At 34.3% G+C, this 21,290-nt stretch overlaps 1 protein-coding gene across 1 annotated transcript in view; it reads left to right on the top strand.

The window, feature by feature from the left end:
• The window catches only part of LOC123246442 (cysteine-rich secretory protein 3-like), a 78,201-nt gene extending 57,311 nt beyond the window's left edge, over nucleotides 1-20,890 (top strand). Inside the window, exons 6-9 of the mRNA XM_044675341.1 lie at nucleotides 10,769-10,914; nucleotides 14,516-14,610; nucleotides 19,982-20,061; nucleotides 20,763-20,890. Coding sequence (XP_044531276.1) covers nucleotides 10,769-10,914; nucleotides 14,516-14,610; nucleotides 19,982-20,061; nucleotides 20,763-20,890 — 449 coding nt within the window. The remainder of the gene's footprint in view (nucleotides 1-10,768; nucleotides 10,915-14,515; nucleotides 14,611-19,981; nucleotides 20,062-20,762) is intronic.
• The last annotated feature ends 400 nt before the right edge of the window (nucleotides 20,891-21,290 follow it).

Here is a 21,290-nt window from a genome sequence, read left to right as displayed (position 1 = left end):
AATTTGTTCTGATACAACACTTTGAAGCATTTGTGACCTTATTACGATGACAACGTCTTCCCTTGTACAGATTGAAATATCCTTCTAGCACCCCATATTGTGCTTCTTGTTACCTTCTCTGTGTTCTTAATTAAAGACTTACTTGACCTCTTTGACCTCAAGTTATTCCTTTCTAAAAATAAGTGGATTGAACTCCTCTACAGTATTTAAGAACACTAAATCTATGACCTTACTTCTTTCTTTTTAAAAATTATTTATTTTTCAATCAGTAAAAAATCTGCCCCCCTCAATTGAGATGGAAAACAAAATAGATTTTACAAGCATGTATAATTAAGCAAAATTAATGAACAAGTTGACTATGCCATGTACACACATACACACATATAGTCTCATTCTATGTTCTGAGCCATTCTCTATAAGAGATTGGTGGCATGTTTCACTGTTGTTCCTGTGAAATTGTCATTGGTCAAAGCATTGGTTAGAATTCTTATTTCTTTAAAGTTTTTTGTCTTTACCATATTATTGTATTCATATAAATTGTTCTCCTTTTTCTGTTCATTTCATTGTGTCATGTCTTCCCAGATTTCTCTGAAAAGCTCATCTTTCTTATACTATAATCACTTCCCATTGCATTTATATACTATGATTTGATCAGTGATTCTTCTCTGTCTCTTTACACTGAACTGGTCTGTCAAAAAAATGACTCATTATGGCATTTTTCCTTAGATTTTCCCCATTCAGTTGGTCCTCCTCAACTCTCCGTCTGGATTTGCACTTTGTAGATTTCTTTGGAAGAGTATGGTGGGGGGGGGAGGTTCTCACTGAAATGCTTCCTCCAACTCTGTCATCTTGGCTCTGCTTCTATATTTTTCTGTGACAACTCAAAAGATGACCCATTCAAAGTGTTAGAGGACTTCACTTGATTCTTTTCATTTAGACTTTTCATCTTTTCTCTCATTCTTACTATATGATGAACCTTTCTCTGATTTCAATCATACATATCATCAATAGTATCTTTTATACCACTTCTTGAACCCAGTTTATCATTGTGGATGTCAGCTTATGGATTTCACAAATATTTTCTTTTGGAGTTATTTATACTTTTCATCACTATCATATAGGTATCAATATATTCCCCATTCAATAAGAAACATCATATCTAAATTGTGAGATAGCCTCAATACTCTCTACTGTTTTTCACAGACATATGTTTCCACTTAGGGAAATATATAGAATGGGATATAACTAGCTCAGTAAAGAGTACACTCATATTTTAGAAAATGAACTCATGCTTAGTGAAAATACTGTTAGTAATGCAGAGGGGTAGGCTCTGAAAAGGTGTGTTTTTTTATATTTGCAATTAAAAATAATTATCTTGTCTTAAAACAGAGGCAATTTGGCACTGGGGATAGAAAGCTGATCAGGTTTGGATAAGTTCATGTCTTATCTATGACACATACTGACTATATATTGTTTAACCTTGAAACACTTAATCCCTCACTACTCCAAGCAAATATTGAAGAAAATTCAATTTGCAATGAAGGTGTTGATATCAGTTGTTATTCTTAAAGTAAAAAAAAGTCTAATCCCTACCCCATCTTTCTAAAACACTTATTAATCAACGTCCAAATATTTATACCCAACACTGTGCCAGGTTATATGGAAAATATGTAGAAGTAAATGACATGGATTAGCCTAAGGCAGTGATGGGCAAACTAAGACCCTGTGGGCCAGATGGGGGCGGGGCTGAAACTTTTATCCTGCCACAGGACATTATTCCAAATCTGACGAATACAATGAATAGGATACAATACAATGAAACTTTGTAAGAGTTGCCTTAGAAACAGACTGACAGATGAGTGTTTCCTTTCCTTTGACCCCCCTCTTTAAAAAGTTTGCCCATCACTGGCCTAAGGGAACTAAACTTCTGTGAAGGTAAGACAAATACCCATGAAACAATGTCTATTCAGAAATTATGCAAGTAACAACAAAAGTAGTTTGAAAAAATGAGTAGATCTCTTGACACTGAAGAAAAATTCAGCATTTATTCATTATTACATTTTAAAGTGCTCAAAATACAATAGTTTAATGTTGAATAACATATTAAATACAATTGAAAAAATAAAATAATAGCAATGATAATTTAATTTACATTGATGTCATAACACTCATTTTAGTTTCCTGTCCCATAACTGTTAGCATTTCTTTTGATTAGTTGGTAAGCTGACTAATGGAAATTATCTATCTTTTCCTCCTTTCTACTGATTCTTTAATAATTTTCTTGGTGATCTGTTCCAATATGTGAGCTCCACTGCTTATATCCAACTTTAATTCATCATTAGTATATCATGCTAAAACAAAACTCACTGCTGTGATGTTGGAAATATATAGAAATGCTGATGATTTATGTGCATTTATTTTGTGTCCTGCAAATTTGCTAAAGTTGTTGATTATTTCTACTAGCTTTTTAGTTTATTCTTTAGAATTTTTAAGTAGACCATTGTATCATCTGCAAAGAGTGATAGTTTATTCTCCTCATTGTCTATTTTAATACCTTCAATTTCTTTTTCTTCTCTAATTGCTACTGCTAGTGTTTCTAGTACAATGTTAAATAATAGAGGTGATAATAGGCATCCTTGTTTCACTCCTGATCTTATTGGGAAGTCTTCTAATTTATCCCCATTGCATTTGATGCTCGTTGATGGTTTAAGATATATACTGTTTATTATTTTTAGGAAAGGCCCTTCTCCTTTCCTATACTTTCTAGTGTTTTCAAGAGGAATGGGTGTTGTATTTTGTCAAAGGCTTTTTCAGCATCTATTGAGATAATCATGTGCTTTTTATTGGTTTGCTTGTTGATATGGTCAGTTATGTGGTTGGTTTTCCTAATTGTAAGAGGGAAAAATTTATGTATTATAGATATATATTTAAAGTGTGGCTGCCAGGAATCAACAATTCAGGTTGATTCCGTAATTAAATCAGACCCAAGTCAGCAAGGGGTTGAGGCAAGTTTATTTACAATCAGGAAGGTAAAGTATAGGAATAAAGAGAAAGGGAGAGGCTAGTCCAGGCCTGGTCAGGCCTGGACGAGAGAGAAGGTGAAAAGGCTAAATAAATGAAGCTGTAAGCCACAAGGCCCAACAGCCATATAGGCAGAGTTTAGAAGCGGCCTAACTAGGCCAAGGAAGTCAGCCTAACTTACCCATGTAACAATACAGAGTGTAAGCTGTCTGTGGTCTTAGGAGATCCTTCATCACCAAGTTCGAATTGGGAACTGCTCAACAGGAAGTAACTCACACACTTAAAGAGATAGTGTCCTTCATCACTTCCTGTGGGTCCACTGCTAATTCAAATGGGCAAATGGAAGTCTCTACATTGATTTGGACTGCCCAAAGGGCAGTCCCCTGTTCTTGATTTGTTACTTATTGTCACGTGTGGGTAACTCGTCTCCCCTCCCCACTATGGAAGGTGAGGATTACATCATTTCTATGCCTAGGTTTAAGTACAAGTCTAACTATGAATGGGCTGGAACTAATTCCATTTACACAATCCCCCCTGATGATCATTTTGGGTGCCTAGTCACCCCAAGTGATCATTTTACATAAACATCTTATACTCACAAAGGTCTTCTAACTACAATAGTTAGAGATAAGAGGGAAATGGAAAAGAGAGAAAGCAAAGCCAATGTTTTGCTAAGCTCATTGACAAGAAACCAATTGGGGGCAGTCCCCTATTGGTATAACATGTACAATTAAAGTAGCTGTTCAAAATCCATCAGTCCATTCATTAGTACCCAAAGTTCATTCTGGATCGCTCAATGCAACAACCCCGTCAGTTCAATCAATTGCAACCCAAAGTTCATTTTGGATCTCTTGATTAATGTAGGTTCTTCAGGCATCTCTCTGCAAACAGTTCATTCTCTGTATTAAGGAATCAGCAAGTTTCTTTCCCTGAGAATTTTTCTCAAACAAAAACGAAAATTAAATCTTGGATTTCATAAAAATACTATCCCCCCTGAGGTGGGTATTTAGAAAGAAATACCCAGATCAGCTCAAGATATATAGTTGAGTCATGGGGTTGTATGAGTAAAATTCAAAAGAAAAAGAAGAAAGAAAAAAAATAGAAGAAAATAGAAGAAAATTGAAACTTTTGAAAAGAAAAGCATTAAAATCAAAATCAAAATATCAAAAGCTATGTATATAAAATTTTTGAAGAAACAAAATAAAATTATAACAGGCCCTTGTATTAGGGTCTAATCAACTATAATTTCCATCCTACTAGTCTGTAGGACACAATGCAGTAATACTGCACTTACCCATTTGCAGCTAAGACTACAGGAAGTTGCCATTCTATAAGAGAGAAAAAAGGACCAGATTTATATGCAAGGGAAGTGTATGTCATTCCCTTCACTCTCAGGAATATATGGGTGAGCCAGATGATAGCCAACCTGTGGTACCTGACTGGCAGTGTAGTTTGGAGAGTCCTACGTCTTAACATATGGTAAGCGTTGCAGCTTCGATTCTTACACTGAGTTCAAGTCCTTAGTGTTGGCGTGGGAGCACCTGAATCCCACCTGTGTATGCATGTCCCTTTGACCTTGTGCTCCTTGGCACTGTGCAGATGTTCTCATTAATCCCATTGGATTGGTCGGTCAGTCTCCATGACCTTTGTGCTTTTCTTAGCACTATTTCTTTTGGTTTAAGATCCACTGAAAAAGACCAGTCTTTTTAAACAGATCTCAGGGGGGTTATGTGTCATTTAAAATCACTTGGGATACTTGGAACTACATTTCCCGTGATCCCTAATGGGTTTCCTGTTTTGGATGACGTATTCAAGGTGAGGGACTGTTTTAAATAGGGGAGAAGTGACTTTGAACTTCCTCTTTAGCTACCTGGCTCTTTAGCTACCTGGCTCTTTAGCTACTTGGGCTCGTGGAGAGAGGAGGTAAATGGCGGAGGTGAGGTTGGAATAGGTTTCTTACAGGCGCGTGGTCAGCTTATCTCTATCAGCATGGCTTTTATTAAAATACTATTCTTCCTTTTTATCTCGGCCCTCATCATTTTTAATAATAACATAATGTTGAACCATCCTTGCATTCCTGGTATAAATCCCATCTGATCATGATGGATAACCCTCTTGATCACTTGCTGGAGTGTTTTTTGCTAATATTCTATTTAAGATTTATGCATCTATATTCATTAGGGAGATTGGTCTGTAGTTTTCTTTCTCTTTTTTGGGTCTGCCTAGCTTTGGAATCAGTACCATATTAGTGTCATAAAAGGATCTTTGTAGAACTCCTTCTTTGCTTATTATGTCAAACAATTTGTATAGTATTGGGATTAGTTGTTCTTTGAATGTTTTATAGAATTTACTTGTGAATCCAACAGGTGGTTACTTTTTCTTAGGGAGTTCTTTGAAGACTTTTTCAGTCTCTTTTTCTGATATTGGGTTATTTAAGTATTCTATTTCTTCTGCTGTTAATATAGGCAATTTATATTTTTGTAAATATTCATCCATATCACCTTGATTGCTATATTTATTGCCATGTAATTGGGCAAAATAGTTTTTAATGATTGCCTTAAGTTCCTCTTCATTAGAGGTGAGGTCTCCCTTTTCATCTTTGATACTGTTAATTTGGTTTTCTTCTTTCCTTTTTTTATTACATTTACCAGTATTTTGTCTATTTGTTTTTTTCAAAATATCAGCTTCTAGGCTTATTTATTAATTTAATAATTATTTTACTTTTGATTTCATTAATTTCTCCTTTGATTTTTAGTATTTCTAATTTAGTTTTCAACTGGGGATTTTTAATTTGTTCATTTTCTAGTTTTTTAAATTGCATGCCCAATTTATTAATCTCTGACCTCCCTAATTTGTTGATATATGCACTCAGTGATTTACATTTTCCCCTTAGAACTGCTTTGGCTGCATCCCATAAGTTTTGGTAAGATGTCTCATCATTATCATTGTCTTCAATGAAATTATTGCTTCTATGATTTGTTCTTTATCTAACTTATTTTGGAGAATCATATTATTTAATTTCCAATTAGTTTTTTATTTGCCTATCCATGTATCCTTGCTAATAACTATTTTTATTGCATTATGATCTGATTAGGTTGCATTTATTATTTCTGCTTTTTTTGCATTTCTTTGCCATGTTTCTATGCATTAGCAGATGGTCTATCTTTGTGATTGTTCCATGTGCTGCTGAAAAGAAGATGTATTCCTTTTTGTTCCTATTTATTTTTCTCCACACATTTATTACCTCTAATTTTTCTAGATTTTCATTCACCTCTCATCTCTTTCTTATTTATTTTTTGGTTTGATTTATCTAGATCTGATAGGGAAAGGTTTAGGTCTTTACTAGTATATTTTTATCTATTTCCTCCTTGAACTCTGTTAGTTTCTCCTTTAGAAATTTAGATGCTATACCATTTGGTGCATGCATGTTGAGTACTGCTATTTCTTCATTGTTTATACTGCTTTTATCAAGATATAATTACCTTTTCTAACTCCTTTAACCAGATCTATTTTTATTTTGGCTTTCTCAGAAATCATTATTGCAACTCCTGCCTTCTTTTTCTCAGTTGAAGTCCAATGGATTTTGCTCCAGCCTTTCATTTTTACTCAATGTGTCTGCCTGTCTCATGTGTGTTTCTTATAGACAAAATATGGTAGGATTTTGATTTCTAATCCACTTTGCTATTTGCTTCTGTTATATGGGCGAGTTCATCCCATTCACATTCAGAGTTATAATTATCAACTGTGTATTCCCAGACATTTTGATTCCCTCTCCTTGTCTTGCCCTTTCTTTGTTCACTATTTCTTTCTATACTAGTGTTTTGTTTTTAATCAGTTCCCCTAATTCCCTCCCTTATTGTACTGCCCTCTCTCCCCCTCCATTCTTGTTCCCCTCTTATTTATCTTTAGGGTCTTTTTACCCCCACCTTCTCCCTCCCTAGTATTGCTTCCCTACCCACCAGTCTGTTTGTTACCCTTCTGCTTCTCTATAGGTTGCATATCAGTTCTCTGCCCCAATGCATCTGATTGTTCTTCCCTCTTTACATTAATTTCAATGCACTTAAGAATTAAGTATTTCCTCTCTCCAACTTCTTTACCCTTCCATTGTATTGGTCTTCTCCCCTTTTTGCCCCATGTGCTTTTTTATGGAATATAAATTTACTCTATTTTGTTTGTTTTCCCATTTTTCTTAATATTATTGCAGCCCTCTCAGCTTTATCCTCAAACCCAAGGTCTGAGTTCTTTAGGCTCCTGGGGTCTCAAGCCTAGCTGTTCTCAGGGTCAAGTTTCCTGGTTGTCCCCTTGGTTGCTCCTCTGCCCTAGACTTCTTTAACAGTCTCAGGGCACTGCTTCCACATTCACCCCTCCGCACTGGGTCCCCACCCAAGGTCCATGCCTGCACTCAAGGTCTGCTTTCAAAGTTTTCATTCTTTAGCCTCTTGTGGTCTTAAGTCTTGCTGCTTTCAGGAGCAGGACCTTGTGATCCCAGGTAGCTGCCAAGAACATAATGAATGCCCTAAGCTTGCTGGAACTTTTGTGTGCTGGCTTTGGCACTGTAGATGGTGTGTGTATGTGGGGGGGGTTGCTCAGTTTGTATTTTAGTGAAAGCTATTTCACCCCCTTATAGCATGTAAATGCCCAGATCCCACATACCTTCAATGCTGGACTCTATTGTGAGGGAACTTAGTTCATCTGCATTTGGTTTTTGTGTCCTTTTGAGGAGTCATGTGTAGGTGGGTTGGGAGAGATTAAGCATGCTGCTTCCACTCTGTAGCCATCTTAACCCAGAAGTCTGCTCCAGTCTGGTAGTTTTTTAATTTGGCTATAATATTCCTGGGAGTTGTCAGTTGTGGATTAAATGTAGGAGGTGATCTGTGGATTCTTTCAATTTCCTATTTTCCCTCTTGTTCGAGAATGTCAGGACCATTTTTTTGGGTATTTTCCTGTAGGATGATGTCCAGGCTTTTCCTTTTGTTGTGATGTCCTTGTAGACCAAAGATTTTTAAATTGTCTCTTCAAGATCTGTTTTCAGGTCTGTGGTTGTGTCATTGAGGTGTTTCATATTCTCCTCAAATTTTCATTTTTTAAAAAAATCTGTTTTATATATTCTTGCTGCCTTGTGAAGTCATTTGCTTCTAGTTGTTGAATTCTATTTTTTAAGATAGAATTTCATCCCTGGCTTTTTGGTCATCCTTCTACTTCTGGTCTGATTTTCTTTGTAAATCACCTTTCACCCTCTTTGCTTCATTTTCGAGCTGGTCAATTTTGGATATTAAGACTTTATTTTCTTGTTTTAGTTTATGTATTTCCTTTTTCCAAATACCTTCTTCCTCTCTTAAGTTAACTGAATTTTGAGGTATTTCAAAGCCTGTGTCCAATTCACTGGAACTTCCTGATCTTCTATTTCATTTGCTCTTTGTTCACTTCCTGGAAAGAAGTTGTCAATTGTAGTTTTTTCTCTTTTTCTGTTATTTACTCATATTTTTTCCGTCTCTGTTCTGCTAGCTGATTAGTTGATTAGTTTAAGCAGATGGATTTAATGAGCTTTGATGAACGATCTTCCCCCAGCTGGCAATGGAGGTTTGTAGTTACTTTCTCTTCAGTCTATGAGGGAGTGGGTTAGTGTTTCCCTGCCCTCTAAAGACTTCTGATCTGTCCAACTGATGGGATTAAGCCTGGACTGGGTTAATGTGTAGAGCTTAATGTGTCCTGAGGCTAAAACCTCAAGAGAAATGGGGTGGGGGAGCAAGATGGAGTGTCTTTGCTGAGCTGTCCAACAGTTGGTTCCCCTGCTCTGTCCTGTTGTTAGATTTGGTTTTCTTTCCTCTCAAAGTGCTTTGTTTTTTCATCACAGTGTGGTAAGGTACATAGGTCTGAAGTTTTGCTCCATCTAAGCCTCCATCTTCCAAGTGTTTTTGCTGTGTTTCTCCGCCTTTTCCTCTAGCCACCTCACTGGTGTCTGAGTCTGTGTTTTATTGTGTCCTTGAGTCTGGCTTCAGCAAGGCCCTCTCTGCTGGTTGGTGTGTTTGCCTGCCTAGAGATTTCAGGAACCACTGGAGACTACTCCACACAGCTCATGAGGGAGGGGTCCTGGGATTCCTCTTCTATACCCTCAGACCCAACAGTTCTAGAATTCAAGCCTTTTTCTTTGTATACCTCTTGAGCTGGCCAGCAGTAGGATTCCCCTGCTCTGTCCTGCTTTTAGATTTGATTTTCTTTCTTCTGGAAGCTCTTTGTCTTTTATCTTGGTGTGGAAAGGGTGTGGAGCTCTGAAGATTTGCTCCATCTAAGCTTCCATCTTCCCAGCCACTCACTCATTTAGGGTTTTTACTCTCTTGTTGTATTTTTTACACATTAATAAATTTATTTTGCATTGATACAACATACTTTGTTCAAACAATTCTCAGTTGATGGGTACCCACTTGATTAATAATTCGTTGCTACAAAAATGTAGTTGTAAATATGGGAATATATGAGACCTTTCCTCCTCCCTTTGACTTCTTTGAGATATAGTATATACCTAACAGTGGTAATAGGGGGTTAACATTTATTCACAGTTTAATGGCTTCTTATATATAGTTAAGAGTACAATATTATGTATTTCTTCCTACAATTCCTCTGACACTTGTCTTTCTTCATAAATATAAAGAGAGGCAGATAGACAGATAGATAGATGTATAATGTATATATTTAGATATCTATATCAATCTATATTTATATAGCCATGTATCAAGATTTCAAAAAGATCTAGATAAATAGATCTTAAAATAGATCTAAATATAGATAATACAGATATCAATCAATAAGCATTTATTAAATGCTTACAATTTGCCAGGCACTATACTAAGTGTTGGAAATAGAAAAAGAGGCAAAGGATATTCCTGGCCTCAGTTAGCCTATAATCTAATGGAGGAGACAATATGCAAAAAATATATAAAAAGTAAGCTATATAGATCATAAATAGAAAATGATTAACAGACAGAAGGGCCTAGATTTAAAAAGGATTAGAGAAGGCTTCCAGTAGAAGAAAAATTTTAGTTTAAAAGTGGGGGAAGTTGTCTTGTAGAAATTAATGTAATATCTATGTAGTATATGCAGTATGTATACATATAAAATATATATTATCCATGGTGGGGTGGCTGTGTGTATATATTTATTTATTTGTTTTTTTATTTATCCATTTTGTTGGTTCTTTATTTATTTATGTGAGGGGAGAGAGAAAAAAAAGAGAGAGGGAGAAAAAGAAAGAGAGAGAAATTATTATCAATGCTACTCCAACATCCAATCTCTTGGACTTGAATAAAAATCAATATTATTGACTATACTTTTAGTCACGTATCAGAAAATAAAATTAAAATATATTTACAAAGTATTAATTGTGAGAAAAATTACAGTCCCTTCTGTCCATCAGTATAGTTATTGTTTTCTGACAACACAACCTCACATTTCAGTTTATTCAGAATACTAATCATATTTTTTCCAGAATTTGTTTTCATATTTCTCATCTATAAAAGTGAAACATTTCTCTCAAAATATCAGTTATTCTCATCCTACTTCTCTCTATTGTTCTCTTCTACCCTACAACTTAAGAAATAGATGTTCCCGTATGACAATTAAAATTTTAGTTTCTCAAGACTGTATTGCCTCTTAAAGATACAGGAAAATAATCTATATTCTTCAGAGAGGTTTTTAAAGATTTAGTTACAAATATTATCCTCTCATCATGAATATTTGATTTTCTTCTCAGGAAATCCATGTGGTGAAAATCTTTTTATGTCAACTGTTCCCATGAAATGGTCAAAGGCTATCCAAGACTGGTATGATGAAGTTTCAAATTTTGAATATGGAAAAGGAGCAATTGACCCAACAAAACCAATTGGACATTATACACAGGTAAGGAATAGAAATAATTTGGGAAGATTGATTTTTTTCAATAGGCATCAGTGGTACAATAAAAAAAGAACCCTAAACTTGATTTTATGGGAATTTAAACTTAATCTTGACTCTGCCCACATATTACCTATTTAACCTCAGATGAATCAATTAACTTCTCTGGCTTTAGTTTCCTTAGTTGTAAAAAGAAGAGAATTTGTTTTTTAAAAAGTACCTTACTTTTTCAGAAAGTCTTAGAATTGATACTAAGTATCCCTTTCAGTGCAGAAAAGTGGTAGGCAATTGTGATAAAATAACTAGTCTAAGATTAAACAGATAGGAAGTCTGAGGTCAGAGTTGAGGCCAGGTCCTCTGACTCTAGGCCTGAGTTTTAAAATCACTTCTAAGTGTAGATCTGCTGTCTTAATCCAATTTATTAAATTGATTTTTCTGTTTTGTATTATTTAAAAATTATCATTTTTCATTCATTCTTCAAAATACAGATAATGTAAGCCTTATTGTTTTTATAAGTCATATTAACAAAAGGCTTGTTAACCTCATTTTAAAATACAAGCTGGGATGATGCACCCTATTTTTTAACCAAGATTATAAAATCTACTCCCCTATTTTTAACTTGGGATTTTTTTTATTTGCAAAAATATAATGGCAAGATAGACTTCAATAATCTCAGGTTATTTACTAAAGAGCCCCACCAAACTAACCTCATTTCCTTTTTGGCTACAATTTCTAGACTTAAAGAAATTAATTCAACAAAAGTAAGCACCTCCTATGTATAAAGAACTATGATAATTAGTGGGAATGCAGAGGAACAAAAAGTTAAAAAAAATCAAGAGAACAATTGTTGAATTCAAGGAGTTTGGATTCCATTGAGGATGTGAGGGAACAATATAAAATTTAAATAACTAATAAATTCAGTATATTTTGAGGAGGGAATGCTAACTAACCTCTACTGGGATTTAGAAAATATTGCTGTAAAAAGTGGAACCTGAGCCTAGTGATGACAGAAATCAATCTAATATTTTGTGTTTGAAATGTGCAAGCTTGAATTAGCGAACGCATGAGAATACATTCTTCCCTTCCTTATTTGAAAAACTAGTAAACTACAGATATAGAACATTACGTTTACTGGTTTCAGTTGGTCTTTTAGATTTGGGCAACTATTTTAGATATATATGGAAATTATGTATATATCAATTGTTGAGTAGGGAAAGAGGGAATGATATATTTAGAAGTGAAAGGCATAGAAAACAAAAAATAGAAGTAAAGCTTAGAAAAAGAATTTACTGTTAACTGTAGAGAGAGAAATTTTTATTGTGTTTCTGTTAGAGACTTGATATCAAGAGATATCATATTGGGTGGAAGATCAATAGGTGATAGAAATAAATGTAGGTGTCTTTTTTTAAGTTTGACTATGAGAAGAGCACAGTTGGAATGATAATTTGGGGGGATCAGATATATTAAGGAAAGATTCTTTAAGGTTGGAAGAAATATTACACTTTTTATAAATAAGGTAAAGAGCTAAATGAAAAAGGTTTAAGTTGAAGGAGTGATTGAAGAGGCAAAATACTCTAGAGGATATGGGAAGAGATAGGATAAAAATGCCAAGAAGAGGGTTTGGCCTTTTTCTTTTTTGTAAGAGTAAGCAATGAGGAAATCAGTGATGATATAGATGTGTCTGAGTTGTAGTCTATGGAATGTTTCCTCTACAAATCAGACCACTTAGATAAGTTTTTCATTATTGAATGCCTATGTACTGGTAAGGATAGAATTGTTTTGCCCATTTTAAATAGGGAAGATAATGTAAATGAACAGTATGGATATTTTCTCTTTAGAATTCCTGCATCTCTTTGTGAGTTTATAGACATGAATGATTTATTTTTCTGCTAGGCTACTAGGTCTAGTGAAAGCTAACTTTTGGTCTCCCTATGAAGTGCCCTATAGAGACCCGCAGGAAATGGTTGTTCATACCTTCTAGTTGGATGTATGAGGGTTATCAGAGACCAGAGCAATTTTCATATTTCTTTACTGAAAGGTGAAAAATGTATTTCTAACCAAACCCAAATCCCCTCCTTCCTTTGGAGTATCTTTTTGAACCAGAATTTTCCTCTTATTGAAGAAACTCAATTTTTTTTCATTTTCTTTATTGACTTTGGATTACAGAAAGACTGGACAAGCATCAAAATCATAACCATGGAGAATTTTCTGAAATAATAATTTTTTGAATTATATAGTAAAATATTCTGGAATAAGTTCACATAAAACCAATCCAGTGATTCAGTCTTGGGCTTAAAAATCAATGAAATAATTCTAGATAACAAAATTCAATAAATTTATTTACATTTAAAAGTATTACACTATTGGTTAAAAACAATCTGTAGAATAGAAGGTGAAATAACCTAAAGGGGAAAAATTTGTTTCATATTTCTCTAAGGATTTGTTAAGATAGATAAATAGATATAGGTTCAGATAATATTCTAATTATAAACTGATTTCTTTTTCTTTTTTTCCTTTACTTTGTCTGTTAATATTATTTCTTATATCTAATGGTGTTCTCTGAAGAGGAGAAGATACTTGGCAAAACAATAGTGATATTAAAAACAAAATAATAAAAACTTTTTTTAAAATGTTGCTGGGGGCAGCAAGATGGCTCAGTGGATAGAGAGAAAGGCCTAAAGACAGGAGGTCCTCTGTTCAAATCTGGCTTCAGACACTTCCCAGCTGTGTGACCATGGGGAAGTCACTTGATCCTAATTACCTAATCTTTACCATTCTTCTGCTTTTTAAATGATACTTAGAATTTATTGTAAGACTGAAAGGTAAGGGTATTAAAAATAAATAGGTAAGCAAAAACGAACAAACAAATAAATAAATAAATGTTGCTGCTCCCCCTCCATCTAGGCTTGTTCAGAAAGATGTCCTACATGGCAATGGAAATTTCACTAAATATCCAGGATATCAATTCCCCCAGGATGAGAATTTTTATGATGTGGATGACAAAGAAGCCATGCCAATTGTTAAAAGCTTAATCTTCTTGAATGACTAATTTTTTAGGATAGCTTGCTTGACTCTTAAAAGAAAACTTGCTAAGTCTAACCAAAATAAACACCACATATATTATTCCATACTTTACCTTGAAGGTAAAGAAGGGAAAGTTCATCATATACTCTGGAGCTGCAATAGGCCTGAACCTTCATGGAAGAAGTCTAAATTTTTTATTTTCTAAGAACCGTGCCATATGGATTTTGCTTAAAAGGCTTAATATGAAAGTAGGGCAAAAGTATCATAAGCTCCCTTAGCAATTAACCAAGTGGCAAAGATTTTGAATTCAGACCCTATTACAGTTGTCTGCTTTCTGGGAACCTTCTTGAAGAGAGGCCCACCAGAAGGTTGACCTCTTAGTTCTTTTATCCCCTACCACAGATGAAGTAATCTATGAACATAAGGAAAAGTTATTTATTTGCATCAGGAGAAATTATTACTTGCACTCCAACCCACCCCTTTAAAAAAAGAAGAAATTATGGATTCTTGCATAACTGGAAGATTTGCTTGGCATATTAGACTTAATACAACATTCTCATGTAATTTGCTTTGTACTGTCTAGGTGGTGTGGTTTTCAAGTTACAAAGTTGGATGTGGAATAGCCTATTGCCCTAATGCGGCATTTCCATACTTTTATGTGTGTCAATACTGCCCAAGGTAAGTTAAAACAATGGAATTCATGAAGAAAAGTACCATTGATAGCAGTATCTGAAATTCTTGAATTTATTCAGAAAATTATACTAAGTTGTAGTAAGTGAAAGGAAAATGTACAAAACTGAAGAAATAAACTTCCAAAAAATTCTAAAAGATTCCAATTTAATTTTATTACAAGATAACTCTTTCATATTAGTAAAATTACATAACATATTGGGAAAAGCCCTGATTTCTAAGGAAGAAGAAAAAGTAAAAGATCTATTTCTGATCCTGATGAGCTGAATGACCTAATGATCATGGGAAAATTGTATCACCTTTCAGAGACTCAGTTTCTATATCTATTAAATTAGTATAATAAAAATGCCATCTTTTTTGCCTCTTGGTTTGTGACAAAAAATATCTTATTAACCACAAAATAATATCTGAGTTATTGTCTAGAGCTACTCAATCAGTAAATTAGCATTTTAAGTGCTTAATATGTGCCAAGCATTGTATTAAGAAACAAAAATACAAAGAAAAGCCAAAAAAAAAAAAGTCTGCTTTCAAGAAACTCACAGTCTAATTTGAGAATCAATATGCAAAGAGCCATGTTTAAACAAAATATATGCGGGGCATATTGAGTTTGTCTTAAAGATGATAAGATTAAGAAGGACTGAGAAAAGTTTCTTTGTGTGTATGTGTGTGTATGTGGGGGAGGTTCCAAGACAAAATTTAAAAAAATTAAGGGCAATACAATTGGCATTAAGTGATTTGCTGGGAAAGACTTCTTACAGAAGGTGAGACTTTTAGTAAGACATAAATGAATGCCCATCAATTGGGGAATGGCTGAACAAACTGTGGTATATACTGGTGATGGAATGCTACTGGGCTCAAAGGAATAATAAACTGAAGGAATTCCATGTGAATTGGAATGACCTCCAGGAATTGATACAGATTGAAAGGAGGAGAACCAGGAGAACACTGTACACAGAGACTGATACACTGTGGTAAAATCTAATGTAATAGACTTCTGTACTAGCAGCAATGCAATGACCCAGGATAGTTCTGAGGGATTTATGGTAAAGAACGCCACCCACATTCAGAGGAAGAACTAAAGGAGTGGAAACACAGAAGGAAAACAACTGCTTGAATGCATGGGTTAATGCAGACACGATTTGGGAGGTAGACTCTTACTGACCACCCTAGAACAATTAATCAATAATATGAAAATAGGTCTTGATCAATGACATATGAAGAAACCAGTGGAAATACGCATTGGCTATGGGGGTAAGGGGTGAGGGGGTGAAGGGAGAGAGAGCAAGAAAATGAATCATGTAACCAAGGAAAAAATTTTTCTAAAATTAAAATAAATTAAATTTAAAAAAGACATAAATGAAGCTAGAGAAGCCAGATGGTAGGAATGAGAAAGGATAGAGTTTGAGCCACATTGAGCAGTCAATGAAAACATTTGAATTGTTCCATGGAGTGTCTTCTACAAAAAATAGCAAGAAAGCCAGTGCCACTATATCCCAGAATATTTGAGAAAAGTGTAAGAAGACAGGCAAGATGCTGTGTCAGACATTTGGCCCTGTACAAAGGAAAGGCAAAAAAGAGGACAGCTTATACGGTTTTGAGGGTCCTTTTTTATTGTTCTTGAACTTAAAAGGAGTCACTGGAATATACTGAATAGGAGAAAGTCATAAACAGACCTATTCTTTCAGGAAATCAATTTAATAGCTGAAAAGAGAATAGACTCAAGGGGAGAAAGATTTATGGCTGAGAGGAAAAATATAGTAAAGTTTTGGAATAATCTAGGAATTAAGTAATAATGATGTCCTGCATCAGAGTGGTGGCATTTTCAGAGGGAAGGGGTTTTACATGAAAGATGTTACAAAGGTTGAAATGATAAAACTTGGCAGATGCTTGGATATGGGGATGAGGAAAAGTGAAGAGTTGAATATGACACATGTTATAAGTCTGACTAACTAGGAGAATCATGATATCCTCAACAGTAACAGCTCACTGCTATTGGAGGTGTACACTAGTCAATAATTTTAGAAGGCACTTTGGAACTATGCCCCCAAAACTATTAAATTATGCATACATTTTGCCCCAAACTACCAATACTAGGCCTATACCACAGAGTGGGAACAAAGAGGAAAATGACCCATATGTGCAGATATTTATTGTAGCATTTTTTGTGTGGTAGCAAAAAATCTAAACTGAGGGAAAGCCAATCAATTGATGAATGGCTGAACAAGTTATTCCATAAGAATGTGATGAAATGCTGTTGTACTGCAAGAAATGGCAAAGAGGATAGTTTCAGAAAAATCTGGAAAGACTTAAACTAATACAAAGTGAAGTGAACAAGATCTGGAAAACTTACCCCCACTATAAAGAAATATAAAGATAAACAATATGAAAGACTGTTTGCCCCACATTGCCACTTCCAGATTGTCCCCCTTCCTCCATCATGAAGATACATCTCCTCTATTAAGGTCTATGCTATTTATATCTACTCCCCAATCAAAATCCTGGTAGCTATTGTCTTCATACCTCCAAAGTCACTCTTTTTCCTTCATTAATGAACTCAATACTTGGCTTAATTTTTTTCTCTCCTTCTGGACCTAGTCTTCATACCAAGGAACTTCAAACTACATATTGATTGTCCCTCAAAAAGAGCAAAACAAAGCTAACCACCCAGTTCCTCAACCTACTTACCTACCATGAACTACACTCTACCCTAACTGTACACAAAGATGGTCAGCTCAGTCTTGCCAGCACTGACAAATATACCAACTCCATGTTCAAGAATTCTGAAATTTCTTTATACAATCATAATTTTTTTTACTTTTTAGCTCTCCATCTGTCTTCACTTACACAATCCTACTCTTCATTTGTATCAATGATCTTCGATCCCTTGACCCCTCATTCCTCTCTCTGGTCATTTCCCTGTACTAACCACTCTCTTCTCCCCATCTTAACTTCATAATGTATCAATTCAACTCTTCATTGTCTTCTTCTCTTGAATATCTAGATCCATAATCATGTTACCAATTGATTACATCTAGTCAAGTCTCAGTCTTGCATTCTTAATGGATGATAGAGAGTAAGAGAGAGAATTTGGAACTGAAAATAACATTAAAATAAATTTATAAAAAACAGTAATGGGGGAACCTAAGAAGAAGGAAGGTTGGAGAGAAACAACAAAAGTCTCCTTTTCTTCAAATAATACACTTCCTCTCCTGATTCCAGGAATTTTCCATAACTTTCCCATTTTTCTCTTGGAAAGTTCTGCCTCATTATCTCTGGCTCTTGACTCCCCTAGCTTACTGCAGTTACCAACTAAAATTCCAACTTTTCAGAAAGCCTATCCTAACCCTTAATGCTAATTTATTTCCTTTGTGTATCATTTCTAATTTATGCTGAATATATCCTATTTAGATATAGCTATTTGCATATTGTATCCCATATTAAATTATGAGCTCCTTGAGAACAGGGACTGTCTTTTACCTTTCTTTGTATCACCTCATGTGTGCATTTTTGATATTGCTTTGCAAATAGAACATCCTTAAAAATATATTTATTGACTGATTGACTAGATAGATAAAATTTGGGCAAGTGTATTCAGTTTCATACATTATAGTTTAGGGGGGGATATGGATAATTTGGCAATTACTCTAAGGAAGGTGACCAGGATGGTGAAGCCCATGCTATATGAAGATTGCTTGAAATAAATGAGTTGTTGTTTTTTTTACCTTGAGGAGATTCTGGGGGTACATGTTGGTTCTATTCAAATATTTTATAAACTATTATATGGGAAAGGGATTAGAATTTTTCTACTAGTTCCCAGATAGCAGAATCAAATATGGTGGTAGATAGTTCTAAAGTAGTATTTTTAGACTTAATGACAAGGAAATTAAAAAAGAAAAAAAAAAAAAGGACTGAACAATTAGTACTGTCATTCCCAACTAAAATGAGCTGCCTTGGAGCATAGTAATCTCCTTCTCAATGGGGGCCTTCATATAAAGACTTAAATGGTGCATTGCCAGCAATAGTATTTTTAGTAGGGATGATTTTTCAGGTACAACTTATGTGACCCTCCCAACTCTGATGTTCAATATATATATTCTTCCCTCATGACTTTTCAGATGATTTTAGTTTATCCTCCAAATTAACTACTCAAATGAAACCTACAGCCTCTGTAACCTACTGTTTGTTTTCAAAGGGATTTTGTCACTGTAATGAAAAGAGTAATCCCTTGCCAAAAGTTGCTACAATAGAATGCATCTGCAATAGTACTTCCTCACCTTCTTCCCCAATAAAGGAAGAATAATCAAGGAAGCTTATGAACACAGATCATTTTTATTTTGAGTTATTTAAACTGTACCTTGAAATGAACATTTTCTAATTATTAAATATTTTATCTTACAAATATTTATTATAAAATAATTGTGTGTCGTACTTTTCTGTGGTAAGAGGAAATAGCAGATTTGGATTAGGTAAGGTCCACATCCTCATGGATCTAATTGGAGGATACAATCCAGACCTATATAGGCATGATATTAAAATATATCTGTAATGACATCAATTCGAATGATATCTCTAATGATCTAGATGTCAACCCAAACCACCTGGCATAAATCCACATATACACACACCTCTGGTGGTTAGGAAAGGGATTTATTCCATGTTTGATATCAGAACTATTAATTTTTATCTAAATCCCTTAGTTGGAAAAGGGAAGAAGCAAAGTACTCAGATTGTCCCTAATAGCCTGAAATTTCAATATGCCATTTAGTCTCTATATATCACAACTTATCTTGCACTCTCCAATATCCACACCAACAAGTTATCAACTCTGCCCCAGAGTTGAAGAAGATACCTTAGAGATTAGCTCCAATGTAAGCAAATCTATCTAACTTGCATGTCCCAACCTTATCTGAGGCTGCTACTCCATACGTATAGGAAAGATGGAATTTCTGGTGTCATCCTTTTGGTAGCTTTCATTTTCTCTTTCTTACAAGTCCCCAAAGATCAAGATCAATCCCTTTGCCCTCATCTCTCTGATCCCTGTAGTCATTACGAAAATTAGGTTACTTCCAATAAGTTAATTAAAGAGGTAATTAACGAAGGAGACATTTTTGAGCATAGCCAATGTAAGAATTTATTTATCTTGGATAAGCATATTTATTTTAATTTATTACATATTTATAACAAATATATGGATTATATAATTGCTGTTATATATTATATTTTTATATATTTTTAAATGGTAGCTAAGAAAAGTGCTGTACAACTAAGTGCCACTATCAGTGTGGTGGCATACTGTAGAAGAAAATATTTAAGAACAAGGTCAAAAAATTATTTAACTATCTTATCTTTTGTATTCCAGTGGAAATTACAAGACTAATCCTTATGAAAAAGGACCATCTTGTGACAAGTGTCCAAATTCCTGTAGTAACAAACTGTGCAGTAAGTATGGGGGAATTAATTTAAACCATTAATTTAAACATGGCAATGTACAAGTGATTTTAGTTTTTATTTTTGAGCAGTAATGTATCAACTGAATCCATTTAATTATGGCCCATTATAGAGAATGAAGAATGTATTTAAACAGACTCAAATTACTCTAAATGATCTCAGTATTTCAGTTCAGTATATCTACAACTTGATGATCACATTACAATGAAAAATAATCATGTTACACCACATGAATCACAATCAGGTTCTGTACATTTTCAAAAATAAAATACATTAAAAGCAGACTAACAGCTAACCTTGATGTATATGATCATGATCCCCAAGAAAATATCAAATTATCTCTGCCTAATCCATATAACAATGGAGAGAATCAAAATCCCATGTGTCTTTAGCTAATAACATAGCCTTGAATTATGCTAAGGATAATATGTTACCTTTAGTCATTGTATTAATACATTTTAAAAGGCATTTCCCTACTGCATGTTTGATTCAAGGGCTCTATATGAAATTGAAGGGAAATGTGTGGGCCTCTGGTCATGGTTCAGATATTCTGTATCATGCAACACCAAATGTACTGCCAAATATTATTCTTGCTGAATTGGTTGTCTGTTATGTTTTAACTTGGGATTGGCATAGTCTATTATGAGAAGGAGAATGAACCAAAAATGTTTCAATGTTTGCTTTAATTTCAGCCAATCCATGTCAATACACCGATAACATTTCAAACTGTGAAGATTTGAAAAAGCAAGTTTCCTGCCAACATGAAATTCTCAAGAACAAATGTAAGGCCACCTGTCATTGTGCCAATAAAATTCATTAAAATTTGATTCCATCAATACAGATAATTGCAACAAAGTAACAACAGCAATGGTTATTTAAAATTGTAATATACTTTCAGTGAAGCTGTAAGATACTAGTTCCTAATTAGTTTCAGAAATTAATTAATCATTTGACCCTGGGTATCATTTTCTTTTCATTAAATCATTTAGAGGTTTGCATGCATCCTACAAAAAAAGTTTTTAAATTGGCATTCCAAAATTTAAAATAATAATAATAATAAACCCTTTTCCTCTGGTTTAAATTCATATGAAAAGAGCACTAATTATGATAACCTCTTTTTATATTTCTTCTAATAATAGTGTTCTTTGCAAAATTAATGGATTGAAATTGTTTTTGAGATTTGGCCATAAGCTTCATTCTAAGTTCCTGAGATCACAGTC

The sequence above is a fragment of the Gracilinanus agilis genome, chromosome 4 (genome assembly GCF_016433145.1).
Source record: "Gracilinanus agilis isolate LMUSP501 chromosome 4, AgileGrace, whole genome shotgun sequence".
NCBI classification, from domain to species: Eukaryota; Metazoa; Chordata; class Mammalia; order Didelphimorphia; family Didelphidae; genus Gracilinanus; species Gracilinanus agilis.
This window is presented reverse-complemented; position numbering and strand designations above follow the sequence as displayed.